This window comes from Arvicola amphibius, chromosome 3, assembly GCF_903992535.2.
Source record: "Arvicola amphibius chromosome 3, mArvAmp1.2, whole genome shotgun sequence".
Taxonomy (NCBI): domain Eukaryota; kingdom Metazoa; phylum Chordata; class Mammalia; order Rodentia; family Cricetidae; genus Arvicola; species Arvicola amphibius.
Genome location: NC_052049.1, coordinates 45,074,126 through 45,092,410, shown reverse-complemented (window position 1 = coordinate 45,092,410; position 18,285 = coordinate 45,074,126). Strand labels below are relative to the sequence as shown.

The following is an 18,285-nucleotide window of genomic DNA, read 5'->3' as shown; positions in this document are numbered from 1 at the left end:
AGTTAAAAATCCCCAGGCAGTAGTGGCACACACCATTAATCCCAGTACTTGGGAGGCAGAGACAGGTGGACCTCCATGAGTTCAAGGCCAGCCTGGTCTACAAAGTGAGTTCTAAGACAGCCAGAACTGTTACACAGAGAAACCCTGACTCAAAAAAAGCAAAAACAGTAACAAATGAGAGAGAGAAAAAGAGAAAGAAAGAAAGAGAGAGAGAGAGAGAGAGAGAGAGAGAGAGAGAGAGAGAGAGAGAGAGAGAGAAAGAGAGAGAGGGAGGGAGAGAGAGGGAGAGAGAGAAAGTTAAAAATCAAGCACCTCCAGGCCCTCTAGAGCATTTCAGGACAAGCAAAGACCAACCCGGAAACCCAGAAGCATGTGACCCAGAGGACACATGGCTGCAGGACACTTTACCTCCTCTTCACCAAGTTTTTAATCCAATGGGAAAAGAAAATGCACCCGAACAGGTGCTGAGATGCCCGCAGCTCCTTTCCATTGTAAGGGATTCTCAATGGATGGCAGGCATATCTACAGATCAATGAAGTTAAAGTCACATGCAGCATTTACTCCGTTCTGAGCTGAGAAGCTGGGAAGAGCCTGTCTATGAAGTTCAGATCTGTGTCTTTCAATGCAATGGAACAGTGGGATTGAGATGGTTTGAGGAAGTGGGGGAAAGAAGGAAGGTGTATGGACAGACAGCTACACAGGAATCATTTCCAAAGGACTCTGGTCTTTAGTCTGCATATACTCAGACAACGCATGCCTCCCGTGGCTGTACCACATTTGGTGTACAAGGATTTCAGTGCCCACCCTAAATATCTATGTGTGAAAGTCAATCTGTGAGTCCCTTTCCCCGGGAACTCCAGGAGTTTCAGGCCAGGCAGGACGCTGAGTTGGTGTGAACGGAGAAATGAACAAGGTCGTGCTATGCTGGACCAGCAGGACAACTGTGATGAAGCAAACCCATGGCTTGCATGGTGACAGCATCTGCCATAGTTGAGGTTTTTATGGTGAGGATGAAGAAGCATCCAATCTTCTGTTTAAGTGGTACATCCTTCCTATCCCAATGAGTTCTATGATGCTCACTGACAGGCTTACAGCTAAATTTCACTCCTAAGAAGTTGGTATTTCCTAAGAGGTTAAGGCAAAGTTCAATGTGAACCAGAAAAAGTAACATCTATCACACAAGTCAGCTAGTGTGCAGTCAGGACAGTAGCCCAGTAGAAAGGACAGCACACTCAGGAATAGAGGGATCCCTTGGAAAGGACAGACTTCCCATATATAGAGAGAGACTTGGAAAAATCAGGATCTGGATCCATTAAGAGACACCCCAGAAAGGGAAGGCCACAGGATAGGCACACATTCCCCACATGCTTGGGGAAAGACACAGCTGACCTGCACAGCCACACACACCACAGGAGGGTCTCTGCCCTTTCAACCTTCCATGTCTACAGACAAGCTGAGCTCCCTCATCTGAGAACTCAAAGTCCAAACTGCCAGAAAAATCATAAACCGAGTACGTTCCTAAATTTTGGGGTTTAGAGTGGGTTCTAATTAGGGATGTTCCACTAGTAACATCTATGCACATATTCCAAACTCCAAAAATACCTGAAATCAAAACTGCATTGTTTCTAAGCATTCTAGATCAGGGACGCTAGATCAGCAAGTACAAAACAAGGCTATCCTGTTGACAGAGAGTAAGTAGATGGGTGACTGCTGAGATGGTCTGCGGGGCACATATGCAAACTCCAGACTCCTAGAAAGGAAGAAGAGAACCCATCTTTCTGTGTTCCTGAACTGAAGACAAAGGTCCATGACTTGGAGAGTGGAAACAGCTCTCCCCAACTCTCCTGGCCCAGGTTACATCAGACTTAATTGGAGTGAGCAGGCTAGACCAGATACTGTCCGAAGACACAGGTCTGTCCAGCCTAAGAATTCCTCACGCAGCAGACTCTTTCCATGGGACCATCAACAGGTGGGCAGGGACGAGGAAAGGTTCCACCTGCTTTTCAGGACCAGACACACAGGTACAATGGCAGGGCCTCTTTATCTGGCTCCAGGTAAGGGCGGAACTGTGGCACAGTCAGGACTGCCCTCCTGGGAAACAAAATGCTCGAACCAAACAGAACAGGTGAGAACCTTGGCATTTAGCATGGCGAGACACAATGGCCCATTCACAGAGATTCTGTATTTCTCCTCAACTTTACTTGTTATGTTGAAAATTTGGGAGCATGGAGGACACAGTGTAAGAGGGTGAGGCAATCCTAAGAGATTATCTGAACCCAGGTATACCATAAAACAAGAAAAACAGCTGGAGAATCCAATGGGATTTAGGGACGTCAGCATTGTTCAAGTTGCATTAACATGATCTTAGAATCTTCCAGATCTCTCTCTCTCTCTCTCTCTCTCTCTCTCTCTCTCTCTCTCTCACACACACACACACACACACACACACACACAGAGAGAGAGAGAGAGAGAGAGAGAGAGAGAGAGAGAGAGATTAGCATAGTATATGATTTGTGGATGTGCATATGTATATGTGTGTGCGTATGTACTCTAAGCTACAAAAATACCTTAAAAATTCAAAAAGAAACATGACTAACTTTTGGATACACGTCACATCACATTAACACTATCCATAGCTACAGGTATTGCGCTCCACCAAAAAAGCTATTTTCTTGTATTTCTCTAAAGAGCAGGGCACAGAGACTGCAGAGTTCCAAATCTGATAGTCGGCATCCTGTTTATTTGGCTGGACCGTTTCAAGCATGTTTGCACGTATATGCCAAACCAAATTTTGATTTTAAAAAAGAATCTGTATTTGCACAATGGAGGGGGTGGGACCCTCTAAAAGAACATCAACGCTACCGGAAATGGGGATGAGACATGCCTCCTTTAAATCATAATCTCACTCCAGCCATCTGCAAACACACTCTGACCTCCCTTTCACTTGCAGAGGGAGTCCCATCTCAACTCTCAACAAACTCTACCCCACCTATAGCCATTCTGTCAAATATATAGTACAAATGAAAGGCCAGCCCTATCTGAGTAATAAATGTCAGCAAGACAGTAAAAAGTCAAAACGCTAAAGTTGTACAGATCTTCTTTAAAAGCACTCAGTGAGAAATAGGATCACTGGGTTATCTCTGCAACACAGATTCACATCTTATAAACGATAGATGGAATATCGGACATAGGGGAGCCCCTGGAAGGCTCTCTATAAGGAATGCCAGTAGGCCCAGGTCTGGGTGAATGAAATGATAAAAATACAAGTAGATAAATGGACAGAGACAAAGCACCCCATTGCAAGGCAATGTCTGATTATCCACACTGCAAAAGAATTCTGAGCAGCGTGCTCACGAAACCCCAGGAAGCCCCGCAGAGGGGAGGAACCACTGAAACAGAGACATTGCCCCCCTCCCCCAAAAGGTACAAACTTTACAAACTGTCACCAACAAACAAAATGCCAGGTGCGGTGAGGACCCGGCAGCCCCCAGCCTCTGGTAGAGAAAGCCTTCCCTACTCCGGGGGAAGATCCCGCGTTTTTTACCTTTGTGTGCGCCGAAGTCTGTTCCCACTCCTCAAATGAGGCAAAGTAAAGTTTGAGAGCACAGTCCAGAAATTGGGGTCAGACATATCCATCGCTTTCTTTCTTCAATTCACTGTGAGTTCAAGGCCATGAGTTCAAAACGGAGATGGGAGGAAAAATAAAGGGGGGGGGGATATCCCAATTATCTACTCGCTCCCTCCAGAGAAAAACGTGCGGTGAACTGTGATCTCAGGAACAACTCAGTGCCTGTCTGAGAATTTCCCGTCCCGTGCTGGCCTTTAATTAGTGCGCAGCCATCTGAAAGGTTCAGGAAACTTATTTCCTCTCGTGTTTGCCCTCTCCTAGGAAGCCTCGGCCAGCTATAAACAGTAATTACAAGAGTTTAGCCTGCGTTCTGCTCAAAATGCTGTCTCGGTGTGATTCAGTCCAAGGTACTTTGTCATCTGTTTGGCAGATACCATTTGCAGCTCCTGGGGGGAGGTGGTGGAAGGACTATTTTAAGTCTATGGTTCCGGGAGGCTGTTGCTTATCAGCAAACCCATTCACATCCGAACATGCCCAGTGCGAAGCTTCCTTTTAGCGTCTACATACAAGGAAAAGAATTTGTACAGCAAAAGCTCCTCCTGCCCTCCCCGTCTGGGAGAAAAAAAAACCCAACACCATGGAAACTTGAACGCACTTTTAGAAGATTGGCCTATGGGAGGACTTGAATCTGACACCTTTACGTAGGGTCCAGCTGGAAGGAGGTTGGCCCGGCTCTGGCTCGGTCCCCAGCTGGGCCTCCTGGGGGGGAAAAAGAGCGGCCCCCTAGTGTACTCTGCCCAGGAGCCAGCACAGGGAGCATCCTCGCAGCTCCCCTATCCCAGAGTCTGAAATGGATCCGTCCCTCAAAATAAATAAATAACTCCAGCTGCTGCGCCGCCCGAACACGAGTGTGTGCTGTACACACCTGAAGGCTTGGGTGAGTCACCATAGGACTTGGCACATTCAGAGGGAAGGCCACAATTGTGCCTGATGACCAGGAGCTGACACTACCTGTTGTCTGGGAGAAACACGCACACGCCAAGCCACTACACTCACCAAAAACCTCAGAGACACAAAATTCACGAGTTTACATCCATTGGACCGACGACCACAGAGCACACCTGTTTGGCCTCATGGACTCGAAAGATGGATCTAGTTCATGTTGGTTATCGCATTAACACATACTACCTGGAACTGATTCAACAACTTCAATTCTTTCCCCTTCCATTAAGTTAGAATTTGAAAGGAACAGAATTAAGGGATGAATCTGATTGTTATTCATTTTGAAGAAACACACAATATTTAAATAATTTCTCAAACCACAAATATTAAAAAGTATATAAAGAAAAAATTTCAATTTAAATTACTTTTAATTTAATATATTATATATTATTAAATCTTGTGGTCTTTTCTCACCCAAAGACTCCAAAATGATAATTTTTGTTTGTTTGTTTGGTTGGTTGGTTGACTTGGTTTTTTGAGAAAGGGTTTCTCTGTGTAGCCCTGGCTGTGTAGACCAGGCTGGCATGAAACTCAAGAGATCTGCCTGCCTCTGCCTCCCAAGCACCAAGATTAAAAGCATGTGCCACCACTATCTGGCTGATTGGAAATCTTATAAAGGACATTCATACCCACAATACCACTTTCTTCTAGAATCTCCACAGATTTTTGCGACTTGAAGGAATAAAAGAAAATCATAGAATCCACTCAATTTTACACACAAGAAACAGATGTTTGAGCAGTTCAGTGACAAGAGACCTATTTTCCAAATTCCTAAGAGCTTTGGCTCAGTGTCTTTGTCATCTCTAAGGTCATCCATCCCTTGTTGGATTTTGAGTGTTTTGAAGTACAGCCACCCTTTTGCAGTGACAGGTTCAAGCGTACTCACAGTGAAAATATGTAGGAATACCCAAGTGTGGTGGTGCACACGTGGAATCCCAGCTCTCAGCGGAGGCTGAGACAAACCCCTGCCTGGGTTCTAGGACAGTCTGCTCTATACAGCAAAATCCTGTCTCAAGAATACAAAGCCAAAGAAATAACAACAACAACAAACCTCGTGAATAAAACTGTATGACTAGTGAACATGCGTGTTTGCATTCCCCAAACAATGTTACAGCAATTATTTACTTAGCTTGCATATTTTATTTTATATTGAACATTATCTAGACAAGACCATATGTGGGAGGATGGGACATTCACATGCAAATATTCAGTCTTATAAAAATTGTTAAAGTTTTTAAATGTTTACTTTATTTGTGTACATGTATGTGTCTGTCGGTCTACATGTGCTCCATGGCACACAGGTATCCGGTAGTGGCCAAAGGAGGGCATCACATCCCCTGGAACTGGGGAAACAAGACACTTGTGAGCCACTAAATGCGCTGAGAATTCAGCGTGCAAGAGCAGCAGGTTTTATAAACTGCTGAGTCATCTCTTTGGCCCCATTTATAGGAGATTTGGGCGTCATTGGTCTCTGGTGTCCTTCAAGATCTCTAGAATTTGGACCCAATGGATACCTACAGGTGACTGACCACTCTAAATGACTATTCAGAGGCAGACATAAAGTAGCTCCCGAGCCACAGGCAGGCTTCTCACTAGTGACAGTGTGCCTGGGCCCTTCTCACTAGTGACACAGTAGCCTGGGCCCTTCTCACTAGTGACAGTGTGCATGGGTCATTCTCACTAGTGGTACTGTAGCCTGGGCATTCTTTGCTTTGGAGGGTTTCCTGTACTTTGGAAACTGTTGGACAGTATCCTGGACTCTTTCGGCTGGATAGCAGAAATGCCCATCAGAAACGTCTGCAGACACTGCCAATGCTGTTTTGTCGGGAGCCACTGTTCTAGACAATGTCTCCCTCTGAGAAAGGTGTCACACTGTCTTTGAATCTGGACTCAACATGTAACGTAACTTTAAGCAAGTTACTCAATCTTTGCCTGTTTTCCCTAATTATAATATAGGTCCCTAACAGGATCAACCTCTGGGAGTTGGCATACATAAAAGAAAATGAGATATGAAGCCCCTCCATGTGATGTCTGGCACATACAGTGAGTCAACACTGATGATATAAAGACTCTAAAAGCAAGCAGTATGGCATGCTCTGTGCTCATCAGGCCCGGAAAGTGGGTCTACCCAGACAGTAGTCACACTGGACTCTGACTGACTGCTGCCGCCGCATCCCCTACAGTATGTGACTTTCTCAAGACTACGACCATGCTTTATTGCTCTCTGTATTTCCAGAAACCAGACAGCTCCTAACTTACACTGACATTTTTAAAGATGCTTTTTGAATACACAGTTCCAATATCCAAGTGTCTACTACATCTATGATACCCAAAAATGACCAGTGTGAACAGATTCATCTGTGCTCTCACAGAACCCCAAATTCTTCACTATCCTACAAGAAGATTGTTACATTCTTAAAACTTTCACCAACTCATTGTTACCAAGAGATGGAAGGATACTAGAGGCAACATTCCTCAGCTCCTAAGCGTGGTACTGGGAAACACCACAGTCTACCACAGGAAAAACTCCTGCCTGAGTACCATCCCCACATTCTACAGGCAAACCAGACTTTCTGAGGTTTCTGATGAAGAGGGGTGACTATATATCATAGGCTGCCATAGGAGAGCAATCAAGAAGGTGAGAGAGGATTTGAAATTGTGCTACAAAAATTGTGAATCCAAGTAATCTCTCTGCTGAAAGCAGACAACATTTGAGGGCTAAGAAGTATCAGACCAGCTGGCCATGAGTGAAAACAGACCCCGTATGGACCTAGGTTTGCATCCACAGAAGAAAAGAAAGAGGGGTGTGGAGTTGGGGGGGGGGGGACGGTCAAGTTTCCTAGAACAGTTTTTAGTCACAAGTTGGAGATATGCATAGAGTGAGAATTCAGCTCTGGATGAACTGAAGACCTGACATCTGTACTTCCCAACTTTCACATCCTCCATGGTCCTTCTAGAAAAGTTCATGTACTTGGCACTGCGTATGAAGATGGCAGCAGCTAAAATGAGGATGCTGATGAAATCTAACCATCTTTCCTCTTCTCTGCCTCTTTTCTCCATTTTGGGGAATATCTCAAACTCTCAGGTACTAGTCACTATTGTTAAGATTTTTTCTTATTATTTTTCTTCTTCTTCTTAAGAGTGGGATGAGCACACATCTGTGCAGGTGCCCAAAGACTCCAGAAGAGGGCACTGGATGCTTCTGATCTAGGGCAATACAACATGGGTTCTGGGAACCAAATTCTGGTCCTCTGCAACAGTCGTCCATGCTCTTGTGTGCCAGGTCATCTCTCCAGCCCCGATGCTAGTCATATTAACTAAATATATTTTAATTTTTTTTTTTTAACTGAAAGCTTCTGGGAAGATTTGGAAAATTTCCACACTGAAAACCTAAGACTAGGTAAAGTACCCACACAGCTAGCGATGAATTACCTAATACAGAGCAAGTTCGTGATGGCTTCCCACACTCACTAATGATAAGAGTAGGTGTGACACTCAGTGGAACCTGTCTTCTAACCTGTTTGACTTGATTCAGGAACCTGTGATTCAGAAGACGAGGCAGTCAGTAAACACGGGATTCAATTTGTCAGAACTACTGACATTTTTCTACAGACAAAATAATTAGAGAGACAGAAAAGGAAGCACAGTTGAATTGCAATTGCGATCAAGCTGTGACTGCAGCACCAAGAAGAAAGTTCTTAAGCAGAGAGCTGGTCTAGGCCTACACAGAGACTCAGGCAAGGGCTCGCTGGACAAGCGGTAAACAGACACAGCGCAGGAGAGTGTTTGGGATGCAGATGCTCACTCATTCATCAGAATGGCACTTTCCGCCCCTGCGTTCCAAGGAGGGGAAATGCGATGGGAGAAACAAGCTTGCCGTCCCACTGGGCAGCTAGCTCCGGAAGACATGGGTATTCAATGAAAGGTCTCCTCCTTCACGATTCACATCCTCCTTCCAGACTTCCTGCTCTCCCTCCAGATCAGTGCCACACAGTGGAGGGTAACAAGGTGGTATCTACAGACTCTTCTCAGCATACTGTGAGGGGACTACGTGCTACTTGGCCTGGGACAAGGTGTTAGGACTGGGATGCTGTGCTCGGGAGAAAGAACACAGAACGCAAGGAAGAACAACAGGTAAAAGAAGAGTCTCCTAGTGTTGTTAAACGTATGGGCGCCCACAATACTCAAATATTAAAAAAATAAATGATAATGAACTGGTAGGGATATATTTGAATGCTGAAAGTCATGGCGGACAAAAATCACATTGTATCATCCTAGAAAAAGTTTTTTTTTTTTTTTTAAGTAGCACCATAAGATGATAAAGTTGTGGGGAAAACAACTGATTAGTAAAGACAGTTGATTTCTTTTTCCTAACAATTTACCAGAGAACCATATAAAAACCTCATTGTTCTCATGAAGGACAAGTTGGAAATGGTGACAGGACAGGATGAAAGAAGGGAAAAATGGGAAGAGGATGCCATGTGTTCCTCGGGCATTCTGATCCCAGGAGAAGCAGAAGTTTGCAAAGGTAGCAGAGAGCCAATAACTTCAATATATCTAAGAGAGAGAGACGGGAAATTAGGACTTTTCTACCCAAAGGAGCTCCTCGACATGTATGCTGGATAAACATGGTGGGTTGACATGTATGATGGCTAAGCATGGTGCGGCAGGCCTGGGGAGCAGACAGGGAAGCACTTCTAGGAAGGAGGCCCTGGCAAGTCTCTGCTCTGTCTAGCAGGGGAAGGCCCTGTGAGAAGGCCACAACTGAGTCAGAGAGAGCGCCCCCCAGAGGAGAGCACGGCATGCTACCAGAAAAGGCCATAGGCAGGAAGTTACTGGGAGATCCATAGCTAAGGAGTGTGCAGATCTGAATGAGAATGGCCTTCATAGGCTCATAGATTTGAATGCTTGGTAACTAGTTGGTAAAACTGGGAAGGATTAGGAAGTGAGGCCTTGAAGGAGATGAGTCACTTGCAGCAGGCGTTGAGGTGCTAGGAGTCCACCTATTCCCACTGAACGCTCTTCCCCCGTCTCTTGATACACGTTCTCTCTAGTGCCCCAACACAATTTGCCTGCCTGCCTGTACTACTTCCTGCAATGACGACTGCAGACTTTAACCCTCTAGAACCGTGAGTTCCCTCATTAAATGCTCCCTTTTATAAGCTGCCTTGGTCATGGTATCTCTTCCCAGCAATAGAACGGTAAGACAAGTGGGCTTCTTGACTCTAAAACAGCTGTCTGGGTACATATCAGCGTTGCGTGATATTTTGATCACACTTTGACAATAGAGTTTGCTTTGAATCAGAGGGCAGAGCTAGCCACTAGCTGACCAAACTTAACCATAGAAGTTTTGGAGGACTGAGGACAGATAGAGAGACAGGAAGTAGTAAGGCAGGCTTAGCGAGAATCTCGGTCCTTTTGGATGGAGGAACAGATGAGATAAGAGGTTATTGGTCACTTCTCTGATAATACAGGTTCTTACCCTGATATCTGACTCCCGATTTTTTTTTTATAAACACTTCATATCAGTAAATCACAGTGACACAGAGCACGGGCCTCTAACAAGGTATCAAAATAATCATGAAACAGAGGGAGAGCAACTTCTAGAAGTCACTGCTCTCTAACATACAGGAAGACCTCACTTACAGAGCAAGACTAGATCTTCCTTGCTTTGAGCTGAACTCTGCAGCTGTTTGGTCTAGGTAGTCTCTGTGTATAAGCATGGCACCCGCAGTGGGTGATACACGTCTCCTGGGTTCTATCATTGGCAGCACCTGCACAATAGAGTTCAGTCCCTATCAATATCCAGATTTGCTTCAGATCAGTTCTCCTCAGAGAAGAGCTCTTTGCAGGCTGGGGCTCTCCTTCCTTCATCTTTAAATACCATCAGTGAGTTGAATGCTAAAACAAAGGAGAAGCAAAGACAGAGAAATGAGCAAGGGGTTGAACAATGAGGGCTGTAGGGGTCAGTGAGGGTAAGAAGAGACTGAGGGTGAGCTTGTTCACAGGTCAAAAATTTAACAGGTTTTTCCTGCCTATTCCTATTTGAGTGTCAGAGATCTGTAAGTCCATTCCATTATTTACATGTGCTGTATCCACTACGAACATCTATTATCTCAGACTCTAAAATGCCACACAATAGGGACCTAGGCACACACACTTAATTATGAGACGGTATAGATATACGATCAGTTAGAGATGAGATGCTAAGTGCTTTTTTTGGTGGCTGCAGTGAGCCCCAGTCAGTATAGAGTACATCTCAGGATGGAGCTAACTTCAAGGACATGGTGCTACTTGATCCAGAAGCCTGGGTCCAAGGTTCATCATTTCTCATTCAGCTTCCGAGCATGAATTACAGCGCAATTATAAGAAGTGACAATTTGGTTGGAGAGAGTCGGTGTGGTTATATTTAGCCCTTTAGAGCGGACACCAAGACCTTTCTGTAATATAAGATTATGGTTAATTTATCAGTTCATCTTTTCTCGAGTATTTTTCCAGGTCAGATAACTATGGTTATAGAAAATTATCCCCATTAAAATGGGAGGAAGGAGTTGCGACAGAAGTACCACAAAGAAGCATGCAGACAGAGGTAGAGACGGTGCTTCTGCATCGAGAAGAATGTTGCTCCATTGTTAAAGCTGATTCAAACTGTCATGAAGCAGGATAACATGATGGGGAGGACATGGAAGTTAGCCAGGCAGTTTCCAAGCAAGGTTCAACTGAGTTTCGTTAAGTCCCATAATTCTGATACCAATAGAAGTTTTTGAAGAAATGTTAATTCATAGGGCCATAAACAAAATGTCAGCCATGAATAGCTATCGGGGAAATATCAGATATAATTTTTACTTGTCAAAGATTAAAACATGATAGTATTCAATGTCAGTGAAGGCATAGGGAGTCAAGTACTCTGTACCAATGTTCTATAATCAATTTGGAGGATGAAAACACACATACGCATACATATACACAAACACATACTGATAAACCAGTCCTGCCTCCATCTTAGGCTTGAAAGCAGTTTTGTAGTAAAGACAAACTAGGTTCATTCTTGATTATGATTAAAGTTCTGCTCTTCAAGGACTGGGCTTTGCCCCACCTATAAAATCACCTATAAACGGTTCGGTACTGCCTGTTCCAGGAAACAGCAACCATGCCTTGGTTTCAAGAAAGTTGTTATGACTACCTTGTTAGAGCCACCTTTTTATGGCCACCTACCTTGTTATGACCGCCTTGCAAATGTGTCTTTGTTTCGCCAGAGGTTGTTATGACCAGCTTGCTATGTTTTGCTTCTGTAACCCTGCCCATTTGCCTGCCAAATCCCCCATTTGGAAACGCCCTTCCCCTGAGCTATAAAAACCCTCATCTTGCCCAGGTCCGAGGCTGACCTCTCGAACCCTGCCTCAGTGGGAGGTAACCTGTATACATAAATCAAAATGTGTGCGCTCATGAATTTAGCCATGATGATTTGGGTTGGCGGTCTTTCTCCTCACATCTTTGGGATTAACAATATTTACAGATGACAAATATATGCGTGGACAATATATAGTACAATACTACACCATATGGAGAAGATTTTCAGGTATGGAAATAAATTCATCACTGCTTATGATTCATAGTAGTGTGTGTGTGTGTGTGTGTGTGTGTGTGTGTGTGTGTGTGTTGGGGAGGGTGGTTCTGAAGGTTTGAAAGAAGAGCAATTCTTCTTCCATCCTGAAACAGGCTAAACTCTCTCGAGAGCCTGTGACGATGGTACCTGCATGGCAAGAGCCATTCTGGGGATGTGATTAATGGAAGGGGTTCCAGGTCACCCACAGTGGCCCTTAGCTGCAATCACCACAGTCTCCCTAAAAGAAGGGCAGAGGGAGATAGGAAGAGAGGTTAAAGCCAGAGGCTAATGCAGTCAGAAAGCAGACAGGGGACAAAAGCCCAGGAATGCAAAGAATGTGGCTGGAGTGGGGGTGGGGGGGAGGAGGACTCCCGCCTAGCCCTTTTAGCTCAGTCCAGGGAAAGTGACTTTGGGCTTCTGACCTCTAAAACTGTGAACATATGAAGCCCCAAGCATTTACTTACTCTGTCTGTCTAGGGGGTTACAGTAGCCGGAGGAAGCTAGAACAGTGTTTTTACAATATGGATAAAATGAGAATTACTTCTGGAATAACTGAAGACCGGAGCTCAGTGATTGTTTAAAACGTTGTATCAAAAATAAAATAAAAATAAAATAAAATAATAAAGCCTTTCGGTGAACATCGGTGTGAGATTATACTTTTATTATTTAAACATTTTACATTTTCATCAATATTATTATTATCTGATCTCATGCAGACTATACACCCAAAGGTGAACTGAGCTTCTGATCCTCCTGCCTCTACCTCCCAAGTGCTGGGATTACAGGCACCAGTCACCATACTTGGTTTACGAGGTCCAGGAGAGCAAACCCAGAAGTTCCTACATAATAACTAAGCACGCTGCCAACTAAGAGGTTCACTAGCTATTTTTAATTTTAAAAAAGTCCAATTTCAATTTCCAAAACCAACACATTGGGCAGTTTCATTCTCATGACTGTGAAGGTTCAAGTTCCTCAGAATGGGACGCAAAGCTCAAGAATTTACAAAATTAAGAAAGAGCACACGCTCAGTGACGTTTTCATAAAACGTGATTGATGTTTTGGCACCTGGAATAAGATGCACGTGTAAAGCTCTATGAGCCTTGAAAGCACAAACTAAAATTGCTTTTAAAAAGCAGTCATTCCTACTCCCAGGACTTATATAATATAAAAAATGAAAAGTCTCACTGTCTTCCAGGCATAAATCTTTACCTGTCTGTGGCAACTGGGCAAATGGGTATTTTTGAAGCAAGTTGGGTTATAAATCTGCACAGCGTTTTGTTTTACATTGAATATATGCATTGGAGCTGTGCATTTCATGCAAACTGTTTTGAATTCGAAGCCTGCTTCTCCATATTATACTGCACACTTTCTTCTTTCATTGCTCATAAATGACAGAAAGCCGCTTTGAAAAGTATACAGGAAAATATACGTGAAACCTGACGGGTCTCATTGGAGCTACTGAATGGCTGTAATCCAGCACACATAACTTTGTTACCTTCTATGAGCCTAAACATTTCCAACTTTACTATCTTTTATTACTTAGGCTGTGATGAAAAAGATAGCACAATTTTTTTGGTACCAAAAACATATATACAATATATCAGATATGTTGTCCTAGATTTTATAAAAGACCTTCATAACAAGCACCAAGGTGATCACGAAATGTTTTCTTTTTTTTTTTTTGGTTTTTTCGAGACAGGGTTTCTCTGCAGCTTTTTTTTTAGAGCCTGTCCTGGAGCTAGCTCTTGTAGACCAGGCTGGCCTCGAACTCAGAGATCCGCCTGCCTCTGCCTCCCAAGTGCTGGGATTAAAGGCGTGCGCCACCACCGCCCGGCTGAAATGGTTTTTAAAGAGATATTTTACTTATTAAGAATTGTAGCAAGAGTCACTAAAAGCAACCAACAAGATAGAAAGCAGACGAAAGCTGAGTATTTAATTACTGTGAAAATAAAGACTGCTCCCATTAGTGACCCTAAGGAGATCAAGTGCATACAAAGTTATAAAGAATAATATACCTTTATAATAATCAAGGGAAAAAGTAGGAAAGCCAGTTGACATGCCCATGGAGGACAATGGAAAACCAAAGAGAAAGCGCCGCTTAAAAGTAGCAGGAAAGGGGAAATAGGTTTTCATAACACAGAAATGATAAAGGAACAAAGTTTTTTTTTTTTTTTTAATTTTTGCTTTTTCGAGACAGGGTTTCTCCGTGTAGTTCTGGCTGTCCTGGAACTTACTCTGTAGACAGGCTAGCCTCAAACTCAGAGATCTGCCTGCCTCTGCATCCCAAGTAAAACAGAACATTGCCTCTGGGCTCTCCCCAGGTGATGGCCGTCATTTCTGACCTGGATGAAGTCAGTGCCCCTCCTGCTCCTCAGCCTCCCTACCACCACTGTGAAGTTCTGCCTCCCACCCCATCCAGCCCTCACATCTGCCTGTGGTCCTGTCACTTACCCCAGAAACAACATTCAACAGCTCATCATTGCTGCCCAAAGACACTTCTTCAGGTGGTCTCTCAACACTGACTCATTTCAGACTGAGTAGGAAATGCAGATTCCTGGCCTCTTCTTGAACCAAATGCTTTGATAGAGCATCCCAGCACGTCAGGTGACTTCTGTAGACTTTGAGAGACACATCTCAAGAAAATTAAGATGTCTTCCGATGGGGTATTCTATTATGTTATCTGTCACTATCTCTCTCGCTTAGTCCCTGGATGTGGGCCATCTCACGGTTTATGCTTCAATAATAAAATACGTACTTGTCCAACATACCACATTACTTTTGGCTCCTCAGACACAGTGAGCCCTGCCACACATTTAGCACGTTCTGGTCCCTGTTTCTAGCATTTCCCCCTCCTTTGCTTGGGAACCTTTGTCTTCAAGTGAGAGCTGGAAGGTCACCCTCCAGCAAAGTTTGTTTGACTTTCTCCTGCACACGTAAGTTGTTCTGCTGCAGGCTCCCCGATGCATTTATGCATTGCATGCCTCCTGTACAGCGATCACTCTTCTGCAGCATGATGATGTGTTTACAGGTCTAATTCCCCACCAGGCTTTGAGCTCTCCAAGTACAAGGACAGATTCTATTCACCAGCGTGTGCCTCAAGTACAAAGTAGACACTCAGGATGAATGGATATACACATATTATTTTCTAAGCTTCTGGGAAAGAAAAAAGCCAAACCTATTAATTTTCTCCTAATTCTCCAACTGCTACACACACGCCACGAGGAGGCATTTCCAAACCTATGGTGCCTTTTGTCACTTGGCTAGCTGGTTTGTAAATAATAATAATAATAATAATAATAATAATAATAATAATAATCAAACAATAATATAAAAGTTTTGGTTGAGATAGGGTTTCTCGGTGTAGCCCAGGCTGCCCTTGAACTTACTCTGTTGATCAGGCTATCCTCAAACTCATAAAGATCTCCCTAGCTCTGCCTCCTGAGTGCTGGGATTGAAGGCAGGCACCACCATGCCTGGCTTGATTCGTTTTTATTTTTTAAAGTATAACTTTGAAAAAATATTTTCTCCAGCACTCGGGAGGCAGAGGCAGGCGGATCTCTGTGAGTTCGAGGCCAGCCTAGTCTACAAGAGCTAGTTCCAGGACAGGCTCTAAAGCTGCAGAGAAACCCTGTCTCGAAAAACCAAAAAAAAAAAAAAAAAAAAAAAAAAAAAAAAAAAAGAAAAAATATTTTCTATGTGTAGGGGTGTCTGTATAAATATGTCAGTATATCACATGTATGCCTAATTCCTGAGGACGTCAGGAGAGGGTGCCTGGTAACTGTGAACTGGATAGTCGTGAGAGACTACAAGGGTGGAAGGGATTGAACCTGGGTCCTCTGAAAGAGTAGCCAGTACTCTGAACTGATCCACCTCTCTACCCTTAGTTTAATTTTTTTTGAGTGCTTGAATGTACAGACATACATCATACACATGCAGTACCTACGGAAGCCAGAAGAGGGCACTGGATCCCCTGGAACTAGAGTTAAAGATGGTGTGAGACACTATGTGGGTGGTAGGAATCAAACCCAGGTCCTCTGCAAGAGCAGCCAGTGCTCTTAGCCACTAAGCCATCTCTCTGGCCCTCAGATAATTTTCTCTTAAGTACTATTATTATAAACAGTCTTCATAATGAGAACAAAAATAGCAATACAAATTTAAGTCCATGACACTTAGGTAGATATTAATGCTTTATTAAATGTATGAACTCCAAATTTGTATTAGCATCTTAACGCTCCCCTACAATAAGAATGGCTGAAGTACAGTTTTGTTTTGTTTCCTGAAAGGATGGCTAAAAACAAGAGCCTGGGCAGCATGACCTTTTTCCAAGGTTGGAAACTCAATCTTTCTGGGAGCACAATCAACACACACAACTCCAGAAGAGAACAGATGAGAAATCAAGGTGCCACATCAACATTGCTCAAGGTTACAACCTGCTGGCTGCTACCTCACAGCCCACACCTTCCGGCTCACGCAGGTCAGTTTCCATTATAAATTCTTCCACCCCTAACTGGAGAAGCTGCAAAGGCAGGCGGTCTAGCTGCCTGACCTGAGTGCACTCTGGCACTCAGGTACTTTTGTGGGCACCCTCTCCTGTCACACGGCCTCCTCCAGTGAATTGCTACATTTTCTTGGTTTTCCTCTGAAATTAGCCATCTTTACCTATCGCTTTAACTAAGAAAACATTTTGGTTAATTATGGTGAAGATGTGAACCATTCCCTGGAGTTGCATTTTAGAGTTGGGGGTTTGAGAGACCAGCGCGAGATGCCGGTCATAAGGAAAGTCTGCTCATCACGGCAGAATCTGAATTCAGTGAGAAATGCTTCAAGCACCTACAGGGCAGCTTCCCAGCAGGCGATGGCCTCCCCTTCATCTCCCCAACCCTCCTCTCTGGAGCAGAGACATACAGAGCACTTAGAGGCTCCTTGCCACGGATGTGAGGGAAGGTGACCTATCTGCTACCTATGCAGACACCAAAATAAACGACTCCTGTGAACCGGTACCGCAGCATGGCAATCTGTCCACAGAAAACCCAACAGAAAAGGACTATGTTACGCTTGTAATGCTAATCCTATGGATACACAGGAAAAGACCTGTGGGATTCACAGAAAACTAGTAAATTTAATTATTTTATTCTTAATATGGTTTTCCCAGGTCTTAAAACATTCTTTAAGAAGTTGTTTCCTAGCTGGGCATGGTGGCACATGCTTTTAATCTTGTCACTCAGGAGGGAGAGGCAGGTGGATCTCTATGAGTTCAAGGCCAGCCTGGTCTACATAGTAGGTCTACACAGATAGCCAGGGCTGATAGTTAGACTGCTCTATAAAAGTCATAATCAGACTATTTAAAAAAAAAAAAAAAGCTGATTTCTGGTGTTTAGCAAGTGATGTCATCAGTCAGCCTGAACACCAGCTCAACTTTCTGGAATCAACTCCGACGACATTCAAATAATACTGCTTGACAAAAACCAAGTGGGTCCAGGCTCTCTCCAGGTGTGTGTGGGCAACCTTCACCTGTCCCAGGAGCGAGGCTTATGAAAGCTAATCATCATCTACTATGTTGAATGGTATTAGATACGACGGTCAAACTCTTTTCTGTCCATTCCCAAATAACACTTTCATTTGTTTACACTACTAAGCGTCTAGTAGAGGAGCTTCAAAAAACGCCACTGCAGAACACCTGGCTTCAAAAGATCAAGCTGGTAATTATCACAGAAAAGGCCTTGAGCTACTTCTGTGAGCAGCCAGGAACCTGCAGAACACTGTATCAGTCCATTTTCTGTTGCTATAATCAAGCACCGAAGAGCAGACACTCGATGAAGAAGAGAGGTCAGACTGGCTCACAGTTCTGGAGGCTAAAGAGCATGGGAAGCATCATTAGCTTTCCCTCAGTTCTGGTGATGTAAGTGTTCAGTTGGAACCTCCTGCCCAGTCTGAGAAGCCCCTTTCCTCTCTCCAAACCCCACCAACTCCGAACAAATGGAAGGCACTAAAATGTCCACTTCAGCATTCTTGGTGGCTATGGCAACTTCCTCCCCTGAAATTGCCAGCCCCCCTCCCCAAGTCCTTGCCTAAAGTGTTCAGCTTTTGACCATACTTGGGCACAAACCCA

The 18,285-nt window shown here is 44.0% G+C and overlaps 1 protein-coding gene across 2 annotated transcripts in view; it reads right to left on the bottom strand.

The window, feature by feature from the left end:
• LOC119809593 (microtubule-associated serine/threonine-protein kinase 4) overlaps nt 1-3,939 on the bottom strand; it is a 172,669-nt gene extending 168,730 nt beyond the window's left edge. For both annotated transcript variants that reach the window (XM_038322502.1, XM_038322500.1), the window contains exon 1: nt 3,545-3,939. In XM_038322502.1, the coding sequence (XP_038178430.1) occupies nt 3,545-3,636 (92 nt within the window). In that variant the 5' untranslated portion in view covers nt 3,637-3,939. The remainder of the gene's footprint in view (nt 1-3,544) is intronic.
• Nucleotides 3,940-18,285: the final 14,346 nt, after the last annotated feature.